This window comes from Geotrypetes seraphini, chromosome 4, assembly GCF_902459505.1.
Source record: "Geotrypetes seraphini chromosome 4, aGeoSer1.1, whole genome shotgun sequence".
NCBI classification, from domain to species: domain Eukaryota; kingdom Metazoa; phylum Chordata; class Amphibia; order Gymnophiona; family Dermophiidae; genus Geotrypetes; species Geotrypetes seraphini.
The window spans coordinates 311,519,963-311,539,585 of record NC_047087.1 but is presented as its reverse complement, the minus strand read 5'-3'; the positions used below and the strand labels follow the sequence as shown (position 1 = coordinate 311,539,585).

The following is a 19,623-nucleotide window of genomic DNA, read 5'->3' as shown; positions in this document are numbered from 1 at the left end:
TCTGTAAGAAGTTAGTCCAGAGTTTAACAGATTTACATCCAAAATCCTTTTTTGCATTTCCAGACTATTAAATTGGTCTTCTCAATCTTTAATGAAATAGTATGGAACAAGGAGCACTTCTGAAAATGCTACTCTGGAGGTTTTAGATTATAGCATCCTACCTAGGAGCTTAAATTTGGCTTCTAGAACATCTATATCGCATTTCCCTGTGTCATTGTTACCAAGACAGTGAGCTCCTCCCCAGCACTGCCTAAAATCATATTTTGATGAAGTGTGAGGTCCTCCACCTTAGCACCAGACAGTCAAGTGACCAACCTATCGTTACATCCACCAGCTACCCAGTTATCTACAATGGCTGTTCAGAAGCCTCTGTAGAAACATACTCGGTGTGAGAGGATATTGCATCTTCTGGTGGGCAGGTCCTGGCTACTGGAGCACTTCCTGCCTTTCCATGGTGATGCTGTCTCTTAAGAAGACTAGAGGTGGGGCTTTTCTACTGTGTGTCTTTAGGCTTCCTTCTCTATCTAATCCAGTGGTCTCAAACTCAAACCCTTTGCAGGGCCACATTTTGGATTTGTAGGTACTTGGAGGGCCTCAGAAAAAATAGTTAATGTCTTATTAAAGAAATGACAATTTTGCATGAAGTAAAACTCTTTATAGTTTATAAATCTTTCCTTTTGGCTAAGTCTTAATAATAATATTATAATTTATAGCTAAAAAGACATATGATCAAGAAACTGTTTTGTGATTATGATAAACATACCGAGGGCCTCAAAATAGTACCTGGCGGGCCGCATGTGTCCCCCGGGCCGCCAGTTTGAGACCACTGATCTAATCTAATCTTCCATTTGTGAGTCGCACAAACCTCTACAAGCTCAAGGCAACAGTTCAAAGAGAAAGTGGGAAAGTAATAGGGGATGGGGGCATGGAGAAGCAAGAGGAGGGATCTAGAAGTAGGGGTGCTATACAGAAGTTGAAACAGTTGTCAAAGAGGTGGGTCTTCAGGTTTTTTCTAAATGTGGTGTAGTTTGTCTCTTTCCTGATTGCTTCTGGTAGGTCTGCCTCAGCTTCTCCAAATCTACTATTCTAGCCTCCAGGGATTGGACCCTTTCTCTGAATGTTAGGTGCTCTTTGCATTGAGAATACACATATGACCTCATACCAACCATATGACACTCGGTGTAAAAGACTGGATAGCTCTTATCTTGTTGCTGGACTGCTGCCTACATCTTAATATTGGTGATTTCTTTGTTAAGTTGCTAATGGAATGGGAATATGTATGCTAAGGGTCTCCTAAGATTGCTAGTTATGTTAGGCTATGGTAATATTTAGCTATTATTATTTTATAATGTTATTGGTAGGTTCCCCTTTAAGGATCTAGTAGTCTGTATTTCTAAGAGCTAATTACTTTTGTAGCTTTCTAATTTGATCAAGGGCCTATAAGTCAGTGATCAGGCCAGGGGTGGGCAGTTGTAGTGGGTCAGAATTAGTCTGTACTGAGACTTCCTGTGCCTATTAGCTGTGCTTTATACTGATACTATAGCAATTTCAAAATAGCCCCTTAAAGCTACCTATGAACGGTAACAAAACACTTTTTATGCTAAGAAAAAACTGTTTCTTAAACTCTCTTGTTAAAAGAGTCCCTGAGTTTAGCTATTTAACTTTGTCTACCTTTCTCCAAGTTTACAAGCAACTTCCCGGCAAATTCTTAACAGTAAAGATCTCACTGTCTCTGGAAGTCCTCTCACAGCATCTCTTCTGGACCTAAAGTTTGGATTTAGTTTACACCTTTAACTCAAGATGTTATATATTCAGGTACAGGAGCAGGAATAAAGGCCCAAGTCTCATCCTGCTTGTCTGACATTGCTTCCTGGATATCCTGCCATTATCTGAAATTGAAATGACGAAGACTGAGCTTCATATCTTTCCCACTAAACCCATTTCTCTTCCCTCATTCTCGCATTCTGTAAATAATTCTCATCCTCCCTGTTTTGTCAGCTCGTAAGTTTGGGTCCTCTTTGAATCCTTTCTATGCACATATCCTACAGTCAAAACCTGTTTTTCTATAGCATTACCAAATTTTGTCCCTTCCTTTCTGAACACACTGCCCAAACCCTTATCTACAGTCTTATCAAATTGCTTCCCTCAGTCTTCTCACTAAACGATCTCTCTCCCCTTCAATCTAGCCAAAATTCTGCTGCACGACTGATGTTCTGCCAGTGTCTTTTTCCTTAGCAGCAGCAGCAGATGAATCCAGAGACTAGTGGGATAGCACACATCTACCAGCAGGTGGAGATAGAGAAACTGATTAACAGGTTGTCTTATTGGCTGGTATGCTCCCTGTATCTTCAGTATGCTCTATCTCCTAGCAGGTGATGGTCGCTATTCAAATAGATTCTGGCTCTGACTGGAATACTGCTTTTCTGGTGTTGAGAATTTTTCTCTTCAGGTAGATAGGGGTGTCTGGCTGAGCGATGCCACCTTTGGGAGTTACACCTGGGCCCCCCCAGGTCCCTGCTCCACTCTCCCCTCCAGTGGATGGGGCTATTCTTAGTTCTCTGTTTTTCTTCTTTCCCAATTAAAAAAAACAACAAACCAGAACAAGTGCTGTAGCTGACTATACTTTACTGTCACCCTGCAGGCTACAACTACCAGGGTTAACAACGTTTCACTAAGGTGAGAGAAATATTTCATTTTAGTAATTTTGTTGCAGCCGCGGGTTTATTAAATTTTGCTGACTAAATTTCTTTTGCTGGTTTGTTCGGGCGTTTGTTAGTGGAGCTGCAGGTTTATTAGTTCAGTTGACTAGTGTCTTTTCATTGCCGGTTTTCCTGTTGGCTCACAGAGTTTAGAAATGGCGGCAGAAGTAGTTAAAAGGTGTTCCTACTGTGGAAAGCGGTGAACACCATCGGGACTTTGTTCTGGAGCTTGCTCAGATGCTGTGGGGGAAGACTTTACTTTAGCGCTGAATGAGGCGAGTGTTTCCCGCCCAGTAGAAGTGCGGCCCAGCTCTCCTTTGCTAGCAGTGGCTCCTGTTCTGCTTCAGTGCACATCGGCGGTTCAGCAAAGTTCGCCGGCAGTCAGCTGTTTTTCTTCACCCGTAGCGGCGGCAGTGCTTTCTGAGAAGGGCAGTCTGCAAGCACTACAGGCAAGAGCAAATCAGTCATTTCCGCTAGAGTTTATTATGTTAATGCATAAGGCATTTTTGTTGCAGAGCTCTCAACCTGCACATCAAGGGGAGCTTAATTTGGATACTTTTCCCCTACTCCCTGCCAGTAGATCTCCTCTGGAGTCTCAGGCAGCAGAGGCGCAGAGTGGCACCCATGAACGAAGGGGACCACCGTATCTCTTGCTCTTCCAGAAGCTCTGGAATAATATTTATTTATATGCCGCCATACCGGGGAGGTTCTAAGCGGCTCACAGAATGAGATAAACAATACATGCATACATTTATCGATAAAAATCTCAATAAAATACAATAAAAGGCAGTACATACATTTCAATAAAATTGATCAGAATAAAGGTACAAACATTTCAATAAAATTGATCAAGATGAAAATGCGAACCATACAGGTAAGAAACATAAGAATAGAATGCAAACATGGTTAAAATAAGAGAAAAGGTAAAAGCATTACGATGTCAGCCTATTAAATAATTGGAGGACGGAGAAGTGGCAGATTTGGAGTTAGAGGATGCGCTAGCTAGGGAGGTGGATGACTCTACAGTGCTTCATCTTTTTCAGAAAGAAAAATTACCATCTTTATCTCTAAGGCGCTACAAGGTCTTAATATCTCTCAACTTGATCTGCAACTTACAAGGTCAGCTAATCCTCTTATGGTGGGCTCGAGAAAACCTCCCAAAACGTTTCTGGTCCACGAGGCAATGCAAGAACTCATTACAGCTCAATGGGACACGCCAGAGGCAGGTCTGCAAGTAGCAAAGGCTATGCAGCAGTTGTACCTAGTAGCTCAGGACGAGCTGGTGAAATTTAAGCTTCTGAGAGTGGACGCTTTGGCCGTGGTTACCAAAAAGACTACATTGCTGGTTGAGGGGGGTATAGCATTAAAAAAACACCCAGGATAGGAAGATTGAAACTTCACTTTAGAGTAACAGCACTTACTTTACAAGCAGCTGTATGCAGTTCCTGTGCTGCACAGGCATGTCTACAATGGGCTCAATGTATGGCAGATAAGATGATGGAGACAGGGGTTTCTGTCCCATCCGACTTTGCAGATATGGAAACGGGTCTAGCATATTTGGCGGATGCCTTCTATGATATTATTTGCACTTCGGCAAAATAAATGTCTCTTTCGGTAGTTTCTCGCAGATCATTGTGGCTCCGTAACTGGGTGGCGAACATGGCTTCCAAACTTAGGCTTGTGAGACTTACTTTAAAGGTCATTTGTTGTTTGGAGAAGATTTAGAAAAATTGGTGAAAGATTTTGGTGATACCAAAATGCAGAGGTTGCTGGAAGATAAGCCTAAGGCACCTTTGAAGGCCTTGTCTGCCAGACCTCGCTTCTGTGATGTTAAAAGATATAGGCCCGGAAAGCCATCCTTTACACCTTCTTACGGTTCTTCCTATAATTCTAGGCCTAGGTTTCCACAAAAGAATTCCTTTTGTCCTACAAAACCCCAAGCCTGTACCCCAGCCTTACATAATTCCCAATGACGAAATGTCGGCTCCCTCTGTCATGACCATAAAGGGTCGGCTGTCTTCATTTCTGGCGAAGTGGGCCAAGACAACGTCCTATCAGTGAGTATTGGACATTATTCGAGAAGGTTATAAATTAGAATTTTTCTCTCCTGTCACAGATTCTTTCTTGGTATCCCCTTGCACAGGGGCAGCCAAGAGAGAATCAGTACAGACCACCCTTCAAGTTCTTTTGGAGCTTGGGGCCGTAATTCCAGTTCCTCCGGAACAAAGGGGACAGGGAAGATATTCCATTTACTTCATAGTGCCCAAAAAGGGGGAGTCGGTCAGTCCAGTTCTGGATCTCAAGAGAGTCAATCAATTTCTAAATGTCAGGCATTTCCATATGGAAACAGTGAGGTTGGTCATAGCTGCGGTTCAACCGGGGGAATTCCTTACGGCTCTCGACCTCAAGGAAGTGTATCTACATTCCCATATGGCCACCACATCAGAGGTATCTTCGCTTTGCTGTTCTTGGCCAGTACTATCAGTTTCGAGCCATGCCATTTGGCCTTGCCATGGCTCCACGATCATTCTCAAAGGTCATGGTAGTAGTGGCAGTTTTTCTTTGCAAGGATGGGATTCGAATACGTCCTTACTTGGATGACTGGTTGATCTGGGCGTCTTCCAGACAGGAAAGTTTGTCAATAACCCAAAGGGTGATCTCCCTTCTTTAATCTTCAGGGTGGGTCATCAACTTTCCAAAGAGCTCTGTTGCACAATCCCAGTCATTAGAACATCTGGGGGTGCTGTTCGGGGAGAGAAGCTACAGTCTGAAGTTCGCCTACTTCTACAGACACCCAGACCGAGAGTGTATGATTATGTGCAAGTGCTAGGATCAATGGTAGCAGCGCTGGAAGTGATGCATTGGGCACACTTTCACATGAGACCACTGAAACAATCACTTCTCTCCCGGTGATTCCCAGTGTCTCAGGATTACAATCGTCATCTACAATGGACTTCTCAAGCATCGCTCAGCATGAATTGGTGGCTCAGCTATCTCATTCTGTTCAAAGGCATGCCTCTGGCATCACCAGACTGGTTTATAGTTACCACAGATGCCAGTCTGTTGGGATGGGGGGCTCACTGCCTTCAGTCCTCAGCGCAGGGAGTCTGGTCTTCAGAGGAGACTCTCAGTGGTCCATCAATCTTCTAGAATTGAGAGCGACAAGGCTAGCACTGCAAGCATTCCAGGCCATGATTTAGGGCCGACCGACGAGGGTTTTTTCAGACAGTATCATAGCAGTGGCATATATCAACAGGCAGGGAGGTACCCAAAGTCCTCAGTTGGCAAACGAAACAATGTTTCTGCTTCAATGGGCAGAAATTCATCTTCCTTTACTATCGGCGGTTCACATTGTGGGTCAAGCAAATGTTCAGGCAGACTTCCTCAGCAGAAATCTTCTAGATCCCAGAGAATGGGAACTCTCCAATCAGGCGTTCGACCTAATTGTGCAAAAGTAGGGTTTCCTGGAAATAGACCTCATGGCCTAATCTCAAAATGCAAAGCTTCCTTGACTCTTCAGCAGACGCAGGGAGCGGACGTCAGAGGGGGTAGACATGTTGGCTCTTGCACGGCCTCCAAGTTGTCTCCTTTATGTGTTTCCTCCTTGGCCGATGATAGGTCATGTGTTACATTGCATAGCTCATTTTCAGGGCACAGTGATCCTGGTAGTTCTGGATTGGCCGCGTAATCCATGGTATGCGGACCTGATAAGTCTGTCGATGGGCGAACGGTTGACATTTCCATTGACTCCGGGCTTACTAACCCAGGGTCCGATCAACATGCAAAATCCGTCTCACTTTGGTCTTACTGCCTGGCTCTTGAAAGGTCGCGGCTGAGACATAGAGGATATTTGGAGCAGGTTATTTCCACTCTTCTTCAAGCAAAAAAGAGATCTACCTCTGTCTCGTATGCTAGAGTCTGAAGGATTTTCGATTCTTGGTGTGCTGCTCAGGGTCTTTCACCCTTCCAGGCTTCTCTCTCTAACATTCTTTCTTTTCTTCAGGATGGAGTAACCAAAGGGTTGGCATATAATTCTCTTAAAGTTCAAGTGGCCGCTATTGCTTGTTATAGTAATAATTTATTTTTTGTATACCGCCCTACCGCAGAGTTGTAGGCGGTTTACATACATTACTAACATTATACAATCAATGAATAAAAGTACAAAACTCAAAATAGTACTAAAATTAAAAGAATAAGATACGATTTACTAAAATACAGTAGAAATCCACAAGAACATTCTGGCTATAAAATCAATATACAATATGCCTATCAATATTCTGGAACATCAGTTTACAAATTTATCAAATAGATCAGTTTTTAGTAATTTCCTAAAGGACATATAAGATTAGGCCTGGGAGATAATAGTACTTAACCATTGGTCCATTTTACCTGCCTGAAAACTGAGCAATTTATCGAAAAATCTCTTGTATCGACAAGGTTTGATGGTTGGAATAACAAATAAATATTGCCCTCGAGTAATTCTGTTAGGTTTGTAATGTTCAAAGCATAGAGACAAGTAAGAAGGAGCCATACCAAACAACACTTTGAAACAGGTACAACCAAATTTAAATAATATTCTAGCCTCAAAAGGCAACCAATGCAACTGTCTATAAGATGGAGTAATGTGTCATACTTTTTCAACCCAAAAATTAGACGGACCGCATTGTTCTGCATGAGTCTCAATCTCTTTTGGAGCTTTTTATGAGATCCCAGATATATTATACAGTGGTGCCTCGCATAACGAACGCCTCGCACAACGAACGCTTCACACAATGAACTTCATGTCTTGATTCACACAACGAACTTCGTTTCACACAACAAACTTCACACAACGAACTTCGTTTCACACAACGAACTTCGTTTCACACAACGAAGTCGCCCGAGCTGCCGATGTATTGCATCCTTCCGCGCAGGCACTGCAGGCAGTCGTTAGTCACTGCGCTTAACTGCCCTCTCTCACTGTATACAGTCGTCCTTTTAAGATAAACTCAATATTTTTTATATATCATGGCTTCTAAAAAAAGCAGGAAGGTGATTTCTGTTGAAATGAAACGGGAAATAATTACAAGGAGTGAATGTGGGGTAAAACAGTGTGACCTCGTCAAAGAGTTTGGCCTCAGCAAGACCACCATTTTCACCATTTTGACAAATTTATCTTTTTTTATGTCATCTTAGCATATTTTATGCTGCAGAACGAATTATTTTTTTTAACATGTATTGTTATGGGAAAACGCGTTTCACATAACGAACTTTTCGCATAACAAACTTGCTCCTGGAACCAATTAAGTTCGTTGTGTGAGGCACCACTGTATTACAATAATCCAGTATGGACAGATCGGATGATTGTACCAGTAATCTAAATGATACACTATCAAAAAATTTTCTTATTGTCTGAAGTTTCCACAAGGTTTTGTAACATTTTTTACTAGAAAATTTGTGTGATATTCCAGAGTTAAATGGCAGTCCAGTATAATGCCCAAAAATTTTATCAAAGCAGATATTTAAAAAGTTTGACCATTCAAATGTAATTCTTTTTCTTTTATATTATCTGAAGGACTAGCCAGAAAAAAATTTGATTTTTCCGGGTTCAATTTAAGTTTTGCTGCGTGGCTCAGTCTTCCCTTGCATCACAGCCTAATGTAGTTTGATTTCTCAAAGATGTGCAATATATTCGTCCACCTATTAAAAAGCCCTGTCCGGAGTGGAGTCTTAAAGTAGTCCTCGGGGGGGGGGGTTACAAAAGCCTCCATTTGAGCCTTTGTCAAAAGCAACTCTGAAGGATAAGACGTTGAAAGCAGTCTTCCTTGTGGCAAAGGCTTCAGCCCGGCGGGTGTCTGAGTTGCAGGTGTTATCCTGTAGAGATTCTTTTTTGTGACTTTCAGATTCAGGTATGTCTGTTAGGACTGTACCATCGTTTCTTCCTAAAACAGTATCAACCTTTCATGTTAACCAGTCTCTCTTCCTTCCAGCTTTCAGGGAGGAGGACTGGGGGAGAGCGATTCTCTTCACTGCATTTCCTAGATGTGCATAGGATACTGCCACACTATCTGCAGGTTACTAACGACTTTTGACATTCAGATCACCTCTTTGTGTTGTTTGCAGGCCGCAACACAGGTATGGCAGCATCCAAAGCTTCCATAGCTTGATGGGTCAAAGAAACCATTGCTTCCGCTTACTTGACTTCAGGCAAGCAGTTACCGGAAGAACTCTATACTCATTCTACTAGAGCGATGGCCACTTCTTGGGCTGAGTCCAGAGGTTTTTCCTTGGAAGAGATTTGTCGTGTGGCTACTTGGTCTTCTAGGAATACTTTTTCTAAGCATTACCGGTTGGATGTGGCAGCGCATGCGGAGACTACTTTTGGCGCTTCGGTTATTGCGGATGCAGCGTTTGCTTCCCACCCAGATTGAGGATTGCTTTGCTACATCCCACTGGTCTCTAGATTCATCTGCTGCTGTTGCTATGGAAGGAAAAATTATGTTCTTAAAAATTATGTTCTTACCTGTTAATTTTCTGTCCTTTAGACACAGCAGATGAATCCAGAGCCCCATCCTTTCTGTCAGCTCTCGGTTTCTGTTTCATGAGTTTTTAGAAGATTTGTTATATTTGGTAGTTGTATTCTCTATTATTACCTTTGCAATTTATTATGGGAAAGAAGTTTTTTTTTACATGTTAACCATATTTCTGGTTCCGGATGCTTGGGCAAGGAGCAATACTGAAGATTCAGGGAGCGTACCAGCCAATAGTACCACCTGTTAATCAGTTTCTCTAGCTCCACCTGCTGGTAGATGTGTGCTCTCCCACTAGTCTCCGGATTCATCTGCTGCATCTAAAGGAAAGAAAATTAACAAGTAAGAACATAATTTTTCCATACTCATTTATCCCCTCTCCTGGTCACTTACAAGTGTGTTCTACAGCTCCTTAGTAGCTCTCCTTTCTCATCTTCCTGCTCCCCTCTCCAGGAACTTCATTCTTTTCTCTGTTCTCCACTGCCACCTTTAGACTCCATTCCTTCAATCATGCTGCATTGTATACTTGAAATGGACTTCTTTTTGGCCCTATTTACATCCAGGGAAAAGCCTACTTTTTTTTTAGCTGCTTTTAACTCATGTCTGTTTTAATTATTCCCATAAAACTCTAATCTCTCATTTGAATAGATTGTAAGATTTGTTGAGTGGGGAGTGTCTTACATGTTGTGTACAGTGCTGCGTATGTCTAGGAGGAGTGCTGTAGAAATGATTAGTATTAGTAGTAAGATCTAAGACTGTACCTGAGGGTTAAGTGGATCTCTGCATTTATTTTAGAAGTTAAAATTACTTTTACTTACACACAAGCTTTTTCACTGTTTTCTCCTGTAAAGCCAGATGAAGATGTGGGATATATCTACTGTCAAAGACAGGCAACTGTTCATAAGAGATCAAAGCATGATAGGAAGACAGGAATTTAAACTGAGAAATTAAAGAACAAACGGTGCCTGGTAAATGGTAATTACAGTCAAGTGCATCAAAATTAATTTGCAAGATAGCATTTTATGGTTTTTAACAAGCTTTAGAGGAATAGTGATCTGCTTGTTCATGTCTATTTGGGCAGAAAAGACATTTAATATGTCTAAACAATATGAAGCCCATTAAATGTAACACCTACAGAGAACACAGTTCATAGATACACTCTTCATAGGCCCTGTTAATTATTATGTCAGACTTTGTTCCATTATTTTATATCTATCTGTCAAATAAGGATGTGGGATTATGAAAAATGTCTTAAGTGTGAGAGCTCCTGCTGTAGATTTTGGACCCTGTACCTAGAATATAGGTTTTAATCTTTATAATAAGTTACTGTTTGATTTTTAGGTCGTCTTAAGTGACATCAGGACATGCCTTGGTTTTAGTATGTAATATATGTCTATTGATGTAGTCCCCAGAAACCTTTAAAAAATTTTTATACCTGTATAAAAATATTCTACTTTCAAAATAGGTTGATCAAAGAGAACAAAAAGCATCAGGAACTGATTGTAGAGATCTGTTCGGAAAAGGACAACTTGAAAGAAGAATTGAAAAAACGAGCTGAAACAGAAAAACACCATGTTGGCATTATTAAGCAGGTATTAAAATACAGTAAGGTCTTCTATCATCTTTATTAATAGCATAGCTGCTCTGTACTGTTGACAGAACAGTGCTCACCTCATCCCCAGGCCAAACATTGTATGTATGGGGATCTCTTGCATATAGAGGAGATGGACACTGCTTCCCTACCCATGAGTCATGGCGGCAGGCATACAGCATGGGTTAAGTGGCTCTTAAGGGAGGAAGTATTATAAAACCATTTTTTACACTTAAAATGCTATTTTTGGGCATAGTGACCTCATGCTTAAAAAGTATGGGTGGTGTATTAGATGTATCTTTGTAACTGACATTAGAGTAAGCATGTTCATGGAAGGAGTTAGTGTCACATGGGCAGAGTCATGATACACAACATTTATATTATATATTTGCATATATAAGCAGTCCTTGGGTTAAAAATGGGTTCCATTTTTTTAAACTGTTAAGTTGAATTTGTATGTAACTTGGATCTGTACAATACGCAAGTCTATAAAAACATTAAACATTAGACAGTCATCAAAACAAAGTACTATAGTTTAAATAGAAAGAAAAGATAGGAGATGGTTTGCACTTATTCTCGTTCTTCATCCAACCCACTGTTCCCTCTCCACCACCACATTCAACATTTCTCCTTCTCATCTCTCTCTTCCCCATGCATCTGTACCTCACACCTTTGCCACAACCATGTCCAGTATTTCTCTCTCCCTTCCTATGCCCAACAATTCTCCTCTTTCTTCATTTCCCCACGTGCACCATCTTTCCCTCTCACTCAGACCTCCATGCCCAACAATTCTCCTTTTCTATTGCCTCTCCCACCTCAGCATCTTCCCCTTACTCTCTCCATTCTTCTATCCTATATCCCAAGTTCATGCTCCCCTCCCTCCATTCTATGTCCCAAGTTCATGCCCCCTCCCTCCCTTCCTTCTGTGTCCCAGTGCGCCCCTCTTCCTCCCTTCCGTGTCTCAACGCACCCCTTATCCTCCTCCTCACTTGCCTCTCTCCTACGGGTGTTACCTCCTCTGGCTGACTCTCTCCTCCCTGATGTACTTCTCTTCTCAAAGCTATGACTGTGGGTCCTGCATACAGTCTTCAGCTGACCCGGAAACCTTGGAGGCTACGGTGTATAGTCCCTACGCTGCTCGGTTGTGCCTTCATTGGGTCCAGCGGATTACTGATGTATTAGTTGACTCGGGAGCTCAGCTTCCTTGGGAGTTACCGGATGTTGAGACAGGTTTGGCGTACCTGGCGGATGCCTTATATGACATCATTAGGTCTTTGGCTAAGCAAATGTCTCAGTAGTTTCAAGAAGGTCTTTATGGCTTCGCCACTGGGCGGCAGATGCCGCATCTAAGCAGCGCTTAATCTGACTTCCTTTTAAAGGCCATTTACTTTTTGGTGAGGACGTGGAAAAGTTGGTTAAAGACTTTGGATTTGGAGATTCGAAGTCCCAGCACCTTCTGAAGGATAAACCTTAGAATGCCTTCAAGGCTTCACTGGCCTGCCCTCGTTTTAGGGACACAAAGTGTTGTAGACTGGGAAGACCTTCCTTCAATCAGAAGTCCAAATTTACTCAGAAGAGTTCCTTTTGTCCTGCCAAAGGGTCTGTTTCCCAGACAAATCGTGCCCTGACCACCCGATCTGTGAAATGACGGGATACTGGCTCACTCTGCCAAGTGTATAGGGCAGAGTAGGCCCAGATTACTTCAGATCAGTGGGTCTTAGATATTATTTGAGAAGACTACAAATTAGTTTTCCTCTCCCATTGCAGATTCTTTCTTGGTGTCCCTGTGTACAAGCTCGGAGAAAACGCTTGTGGTTCAGTCGACCCTAAATTCTCTGATAGACTTAGGGGCGATAGTTCCAGTCCCTCTGAGATATTCCATTTACTTTTTTGTTCTGAAGAAGGAATGCTCCGTCAGACCTGTTCTAGATATCAAAGAGTCAATCAGTTTCTGAAGGTACGAAACTTTCTTATGAAAACTGAGATCAGTTATTGCGACAATGCAACCGGGAGAGTTCCTGATAGCGCTTAATCTAAAGGAAGCCAATATGCACATTCCCATCTGTCTACCACATCAGCGTTTTCTTCGTTTTGCCATTCGTAGCCACCATTTTCAATTTCGAGCTATGCCATTTGGCCTCACCATGGCTCCGTCACATTCTTCAATCTGATGGTAGTGGTAGCAGCTTTTCTCAGGAAAGAGGGGATCTGGGTTCACCTGTATTTGGACAACTGGTTGATTCAGACGTCCTCTCATCAAGAGTGTTTGGGTGAAGGCTCGAGTAATAGTTGTTCTCCAGTTGTTAGATTGGGTCTTCAATATTGCCAAAAGTTCCCTGAGCCCATCTTGGACTCTAGAACATCTGAGGGTTTACTTCGACATGGTGCAGGGGAAGGTATTTCTTCCATGAACCAGGTGTGAGAAATTATGGTTACAGGTGTGTCACTTTCTTCAGTCTCCCTTCCCAAGGGTGTGGGACTTTGTGCAAATCCTGGGATTCATGGTGATGATGGAGGTGGTTCCATGGGCATGATTCCAAATAAGACCATTACAACAGTCCCTCTTATCCCGTTGGTCTCTGGTTTCCCAGGATTACAATCATTAACTTTGCTGGACAACACAGGCCTTCCACAGAATGTCCTGGTGGCTGCAGTCACAATTTATTCAAGGGAATGCCTCTTCCGTTCCCAGGCTGGTTGGTGGTCACCACGGATGTGAGCCTGAAGGAATTGGGGGGGGGGGGGGTTCCATCGCCTGCACTACACAGCTCATGGCACTTGGAGTCCAGAGAAGGCTCACAGGCCCATCAACTGTCTAGAATTGAGAGCAGTCCACAAAGCTCTTTTGGCCTTTCAGCCCTTGGTGGGAGAGCAGGGCGGCAAGGGTTTTGTCGGACAATGTCATGGCAGTGGCATACATCAACCTAGGTTTTATTTGCATTTTTTTATTAGTCTGTCCAATCTTTGCAGTACAATTTGGTTTCCTTTGCTTCCTATTGTATTCTGTTTATCAATAATTTGGTTTTTTTTTTGTTTATTAATGAATATTGGGTTCTATACACTTTTTTCCTTTTTATTATTGTGTTGTGCATTGTTAATGAATTTTTATTATTTAGACTAGCTGATCACCTGGCGTTGCCCAGATATAAATTCCCTTGAATATTCACTTGAGGATTAACATCACACAAATTTTCAGTTTTCAGTTTCTGTTTAGGCTTCACCACACCACACCTGCACTTCCTTAAATACTGTTGACTATGACATCATTCTAACTGTGTTACATCATTCCCCAAGCTTCACACAATTGGTCCATCTATATATTTAAAATCTGATGTATCTGTGTGTGTGACCCCCTTCCCACCCCCACAGTATTTTTTCCCAGATAGTAAGTGATATGTACAGTATACCAAGTTTGGTTGAAATCTATCCATGCATTTCAGAGTTATGCTTGAACATACATACATGCAGACACATACATCTGATTATTTATATATATATATATATATATATATATATTTATATTTATATTTATTTCACTTTGATTACATTCTATTTATGTTTTTAGTTACGTATTTGATAGACCACATTATCAAGGAGACATCAGTGCAGTCTATAACTTGTATTTGTAACTGTATTTAGTTGAATCTCAAGTTATAGACTGCACTGATGTCTCCTTGATAATGTGGTCTATCAAATACGTAACTAAAAACATAAATAGAATGTAATCAAAGTGAAATAAATTGTGTAGTGCACAGAAAACAGCCAAATGTCAGTGTTGAGAAGTAAAACAGCCCAGTCAGCAATTCTAAAAGCTGAAAACTGTAAAACATATCTATAATAATAAAATGCTAAGCGCGCATGCGCACTCTTAATCCGTGTTCCCTGAGATCTGATCTGTCGGGATGTGGCCACAAGAGTGCGCATGCGTGCTTACCACGCATCGGGCGTTAGCATTAAGATCTATTAGCTCATAGGCCCTAAAGCTAGCGTGAGAGGAGCTGCCGGAGCGTTAAACTGGTCGGGGCTCGGCCTGTTCGGTCCATGCAGGCTCCTCTCTCGCGGTAAGTTTTTAAAGTCCTGAAAGACGCAGACCAGCACGAAGCTCCAACACCAGCAGCAGCGCCTCTGCCCACCCATCTCCACCCCCTCCGTCAGTTCGCATAGCAGCTCCAGCTCCAGCAGTCCCTGGTGATCCATCTATTTATCATTTCTATACCACTACCAGATATACACAGTACAGTACTCCCCCGATATTCACGGGGGTTCTGTTCCAGGAACCCCCTGCGAATCCTGAAAAACCGCGAATACGGTTTAACTGCTTTTCCAACACAATCCAGAGCATGTACAAAAACCAACAATACTGAGTTCTCCAATGGAAGAACGTCCACGGGTTATATCGAATCACGGCTGCTCCAAATTGTTGAGAACTAGGCAGAGGGGTGTAAACGGAGAAACGGATACCTTTCTTGGTGATTTGGGAATGAAGGAATGCTCGTGGGGGAGACAGGAGAGGCAGGAGAGAGCAGCTGGAGTGCTAGCGAGTGAAGGAAATCACTCGCTGTATGCTCCGACCGCCTCTTCCTGCACTAAAGTCGGGCCTTGCCAATCTGGAGCTGTATGTCAAAGCAGCTCTTGATTGGTGAGGCCCGACTTTAGTACAGAAAGAGGCGGTCGGAGCATACAGCGAGTAATTTCCTTCACTCGCTGGCGCTCCGACTGCTCTCTCCTGCCTCTCCAGCTGTCCTCTCCTGGTGAGTGGTTTGCGATTGGAAAATATCGCGAATGACCGGAACCGCCGACCGCGAATGACCGGGGGAACACTGTATATGTGGTTACTTTCTCTGTCCCTAGTGGGCTCATTGTCTAAGGTGGTTTTTGTACCTGAGGCAGTAGATGCCGGGTTATGAGACTTGCCCAGGATTACGAGGAGCTGTACAGATGTATGTGCTGTTTTGTCATTGCATAGCACCTGGGATAGTTTATAATAGTCCTTTTCTGGGCATAAAACAGTGTTTAAGGACTGAAAAGTTTATCTTGTAGAGCAGTGGTCTCAAACTCAAACCCTTTGAAGGGCCACATTTTGGATTTGTAGGTACTTGGAGGGCCGCAGAAAAAATAGTTAATGTCTTATTAAAGAAATGACAACTTTGCATGAGGTAAAACTCGTTATAGTTTATAAATCTTTCCTTAATTGCTTCTGATAATTTCGTGAGGGTTCACGAGATTATGTACACACGCGCAAGCTGCACTACCTCCAGTGGTTACCTTACGTTCTGGAATGTTGCCTGCCTCACTGCTGTAACCTCATGAAAGTGCTTTGCTGTGTCTGTATGTGATTGTCCTCTCCATTCCACCTCACAATTGCGTACAGATGCAGGAAAGCGCTTACGTGAGGTTACAGCAGTAAGGCAGGCAACATTTCAGAACAATAGTAACATACTGAGGGCCTTAAAATAGTACCTGGCAGGCCGCACGTTTGAGACTACTGTTGTAGAGTGACTTGCCTGAGGACACACAAGTGTCAGGGGCAGAAATGGGAATTGAATCCTGGCTTGTCTGATTCTCAGCCAATTGCTTTAACCACTAGACCACTTCCTCCTAAATTATTTATTTTTGTAGAGAAAATATTGCTGTGTTGAACATATGTCACTACATCTAGAAATTTTAGGTAACTCAGGTTTGCAGGGTCTACAAAATGCCTGCTAGCTTTCATGCAACAGATTCAGCAGAGTTTTGCAATAACTATTGCTGGCCACTGGGAGGGTAATTTGTATAATGAGATACCTATAAAATATTTAAAAATGGGGTACATGTACAGTACATTTATAAAATAGTTTTGGGAGTCTATCTCCAGTAATGTACGAATGTCTGCACAATTTACAACTCTTCAAAGGTAGGTGTAAATAGAGACATGTGCTGTATGTACATGTATGTTACAATTCTGCTCACGTAGAAGTACTGTATATACTTGAATATAAACCTATCCAAATATAAACCGAGGTAACCTTTTCTCCTCCTAAAAAGGGGGGGAAACAAAAGTTATATAAACCGAACTCACATCAGTCTTGTGAGGCTATTGCGGGAGCGAGTGGCCTAGTGATTAGAACTGAGGTTGCGAGTTCAATCCCATCCTACTCCTTGTGACTCTGGGTAAGTCACTTAATCCTTCCATTGTTCCAGGTACCACAGTTAGATTGCGAGCCTGCAGGGACAGATGGTGAATATACCTAAGAGTACCTGATTTCTATTCAATGTATTGTAACCACTTTGGATGAATCTCTTCATGAAAAGGCAGTAAATAAACATAGCAACCACTGTAGGAACTCGTATCAGCCATTTTGAGTAATGCAACTTCATGGGGCAGGAGCATAGGAGAATCGCTCTTGCCCTGGACCAGCAGGGCTTAAGGTAGGCCTGAGGAAAGGCCTACGATGGATCTGAGATGGTGAGGACTTGAATATAAACAGAGACCTCCATTTTTGGGCCATTATTTTCACCCAAAAATCTAGGTTTATATTCGAGTATATACAGTAAGCACTTATTTATGCGCACCTGCTTTTTACTTGTCTGTGCCCCTTGTGCTGTTTCATAATGATGATTTTCTGTGTATAAAACATACTTTATATTAGAGAGCCACCTACTGGCCATGATTTCAAAATACTGTATATGAAATTGGCTTCAATTGAAGAGATTATTTGAATGTAGAATCATGTCAAAGTGAATGGATGAGTTTTCAGTGGGTTTTTTGGTCATGTAAAGATAATTAACCTCTCTGTGAAAAGACCCTAACTACAGTATTTGAAATGGGATTCTATTCCAGGTGATCTATGTTGTGCATGTGGAGGGTGGATTGTTTTAATTTTATGGATAGAATTTGAAAACCAGTGTGTGTTGCACAAAGAAGCAAGCAGCAAGATCTATTTTTGTTCAGTATCAAATTATTTAACTGCTAAATTTTTTTGACGAGACAATGCAATTTTTTATTGTGAAAACACATGATTTCTCAATTTACATCACTGCCTTAAATGATTCCGACATTTCACTGAATATGTGTAGAAATATAGAAAATTAAGACTGATAAAAACCATATGACCCATCCAGTCTGCCCATCCATGCAGTCTATCATCCCTGCCTCTCCCTTTAAAGATTCAATGTACTTGTCCCAAGTTTTCTCAAATTCAGATAGATTTTTCATCTCCACCACCTCTACCAGGAGGCTGTTACATGCATTCACCACCCCTTCATCCTGTGCCCCACATTCCAGAGCTTGCTTTTGGTCGAAAGACACTTGCCTTCTATGCACTTATGCCATATAGGTTGTGTCCAGTCATTGAACTCTACTATAAAAACTCTACTATTCAAAAAATTTGTCAGGACAACTTAATACAGAACCAAAATTTATCACTATGCCTGTAATTAGCACAACTCAACACAGCACTTTTGCCCTGTAACTTGTACTTTACTCTGTAGTAGGGAATGACATGGAGACAAATTTGTCCCCATCCCGGCAGGAACTCAATTTCCCCATCCCCATGAGTTTTGTTGCTGTCCCTGCCCCATTCTTGTAAGCTCTTCCTTAACTGCACAAGCCTGGGACACTTATGATTTTAGAGTGTTTGAGACTTGTGCAGATGAGGACAGAGCTTGCAGGAAAGGGGCAGGGACAGGAAAAGAAAATGCAGGGAAGGGACAGAAAAATGAATTCCCTCCTTCCTGAATGACACCCCCCCCTGCCTGAACGACAATGAACCCCCAGAACGCCCCCCTCACCATGACTGGAATCTGGATTGGAACAAAAACCCTCCTAAGTAGGAGGGGGCTTGGACACCTGGGCCAATCAGGACCTTAGGCCCCTCCCAGTGCTTCTCAAGGAACACTGAGAAGGGGAAGGCCTGCCATTTTGAATAGGCAGGCCTGCCGGCAAGAGAGAAGGCATCACTCTTGATGGTCTTCGTTTCGGTCTTCGTTCCAATCCAGATTCCAGACTCTAGTCAAGGTGGGGAGGGGTTTCTGGGGGTTCATGGTTGTTCAGGCAGGAGGGAGTAGGCATCCCTCCTGCTGATCTTTTGATGATCCATTAAGGTGGAGGGGGTGTCGTTCAGGCAGGAGGAAGTGGGCTTTTATTGATGTTTCCGGTGGATGGAGCTCACGGGAACGGGGCAGAGACAGGGATGGATCTCACCTGGGACAGGGCAGAGATGGGGTTGGATCTCATGGGGCTGGAACTTACGGTGACCAGGTGGGAAATGGAGGATGTGATTGAGGAGATGGGACGGGGAACACTACAAGTGTTATATTTTTGGCCAGGTCATTTGTCATTTGCTTTAAGCCTTGCTCTCTTCTCTGATCACAGTCAGTATTTCATTTGTATTCCTGCTAACTGATGAACCTGGAATATATTTCACTTGGTTGGGTCCTATGGACTGTGCTCCCAAGTTATTGTCTCTAATAATGGAGACCCCCTAGCAGCAAGAACGTTATTTTGAGCTATTTTGTCAATGCTTTTGGGATGTTTTCTGCATTGAGTTACTCTCTCAACCAGTTCCTGATCCAGTCCGTTGCTTTGCCCTGTGTATGGGCCCCAACGTGACAGACTAGGTTAGGAACTGGTTGAGTGGAAGGTGAGAGAAGGTAATGGTCAGTGGAGAGGGATGTTAACAGTGGTGTGTTGCAAAGTAGAGAATGACACGGGGAGCGATCCCCGCAGGGAGCTGCGGCGTGGCTGCGGTTTGGGCTGCGGGTTATGGAGACTCCAAAGCCAAATCGCCGCAGACACGGGGACAAAAGTTTTCACCACCCGCAAAAACGGTGAAAAGATTTGTCC

General features: G+C 42.7%; 1 protein-coding gene across 5 annotated transcripts in view; it reads left to right on the top strand.

Moving 5' to 3' along the window:
• The window catches only part of CCDC186 (coiled-coil domain containing 186), a 224,493-nt gene that overhangs the window by 62,249 nt on the left and 142,621 nt on the right, over nucleotides 1–19,623 (top strand). For all 5 annotated transcript variants that reach the window (XM_033943150.1, XM_033943154.1, XM_033943149.1 and 2 more), the window contains one exon: nucleotides 10,674–10,800. In XM_033943150.1, coding sequence (XP_033799041.1) covers nucleotides 10,674–10,800 — 127 coding nt within the window. The remainder of the gene's footprint in view (nucleotides 1–10,673; nucleotides 10,801–19,623) is intronic.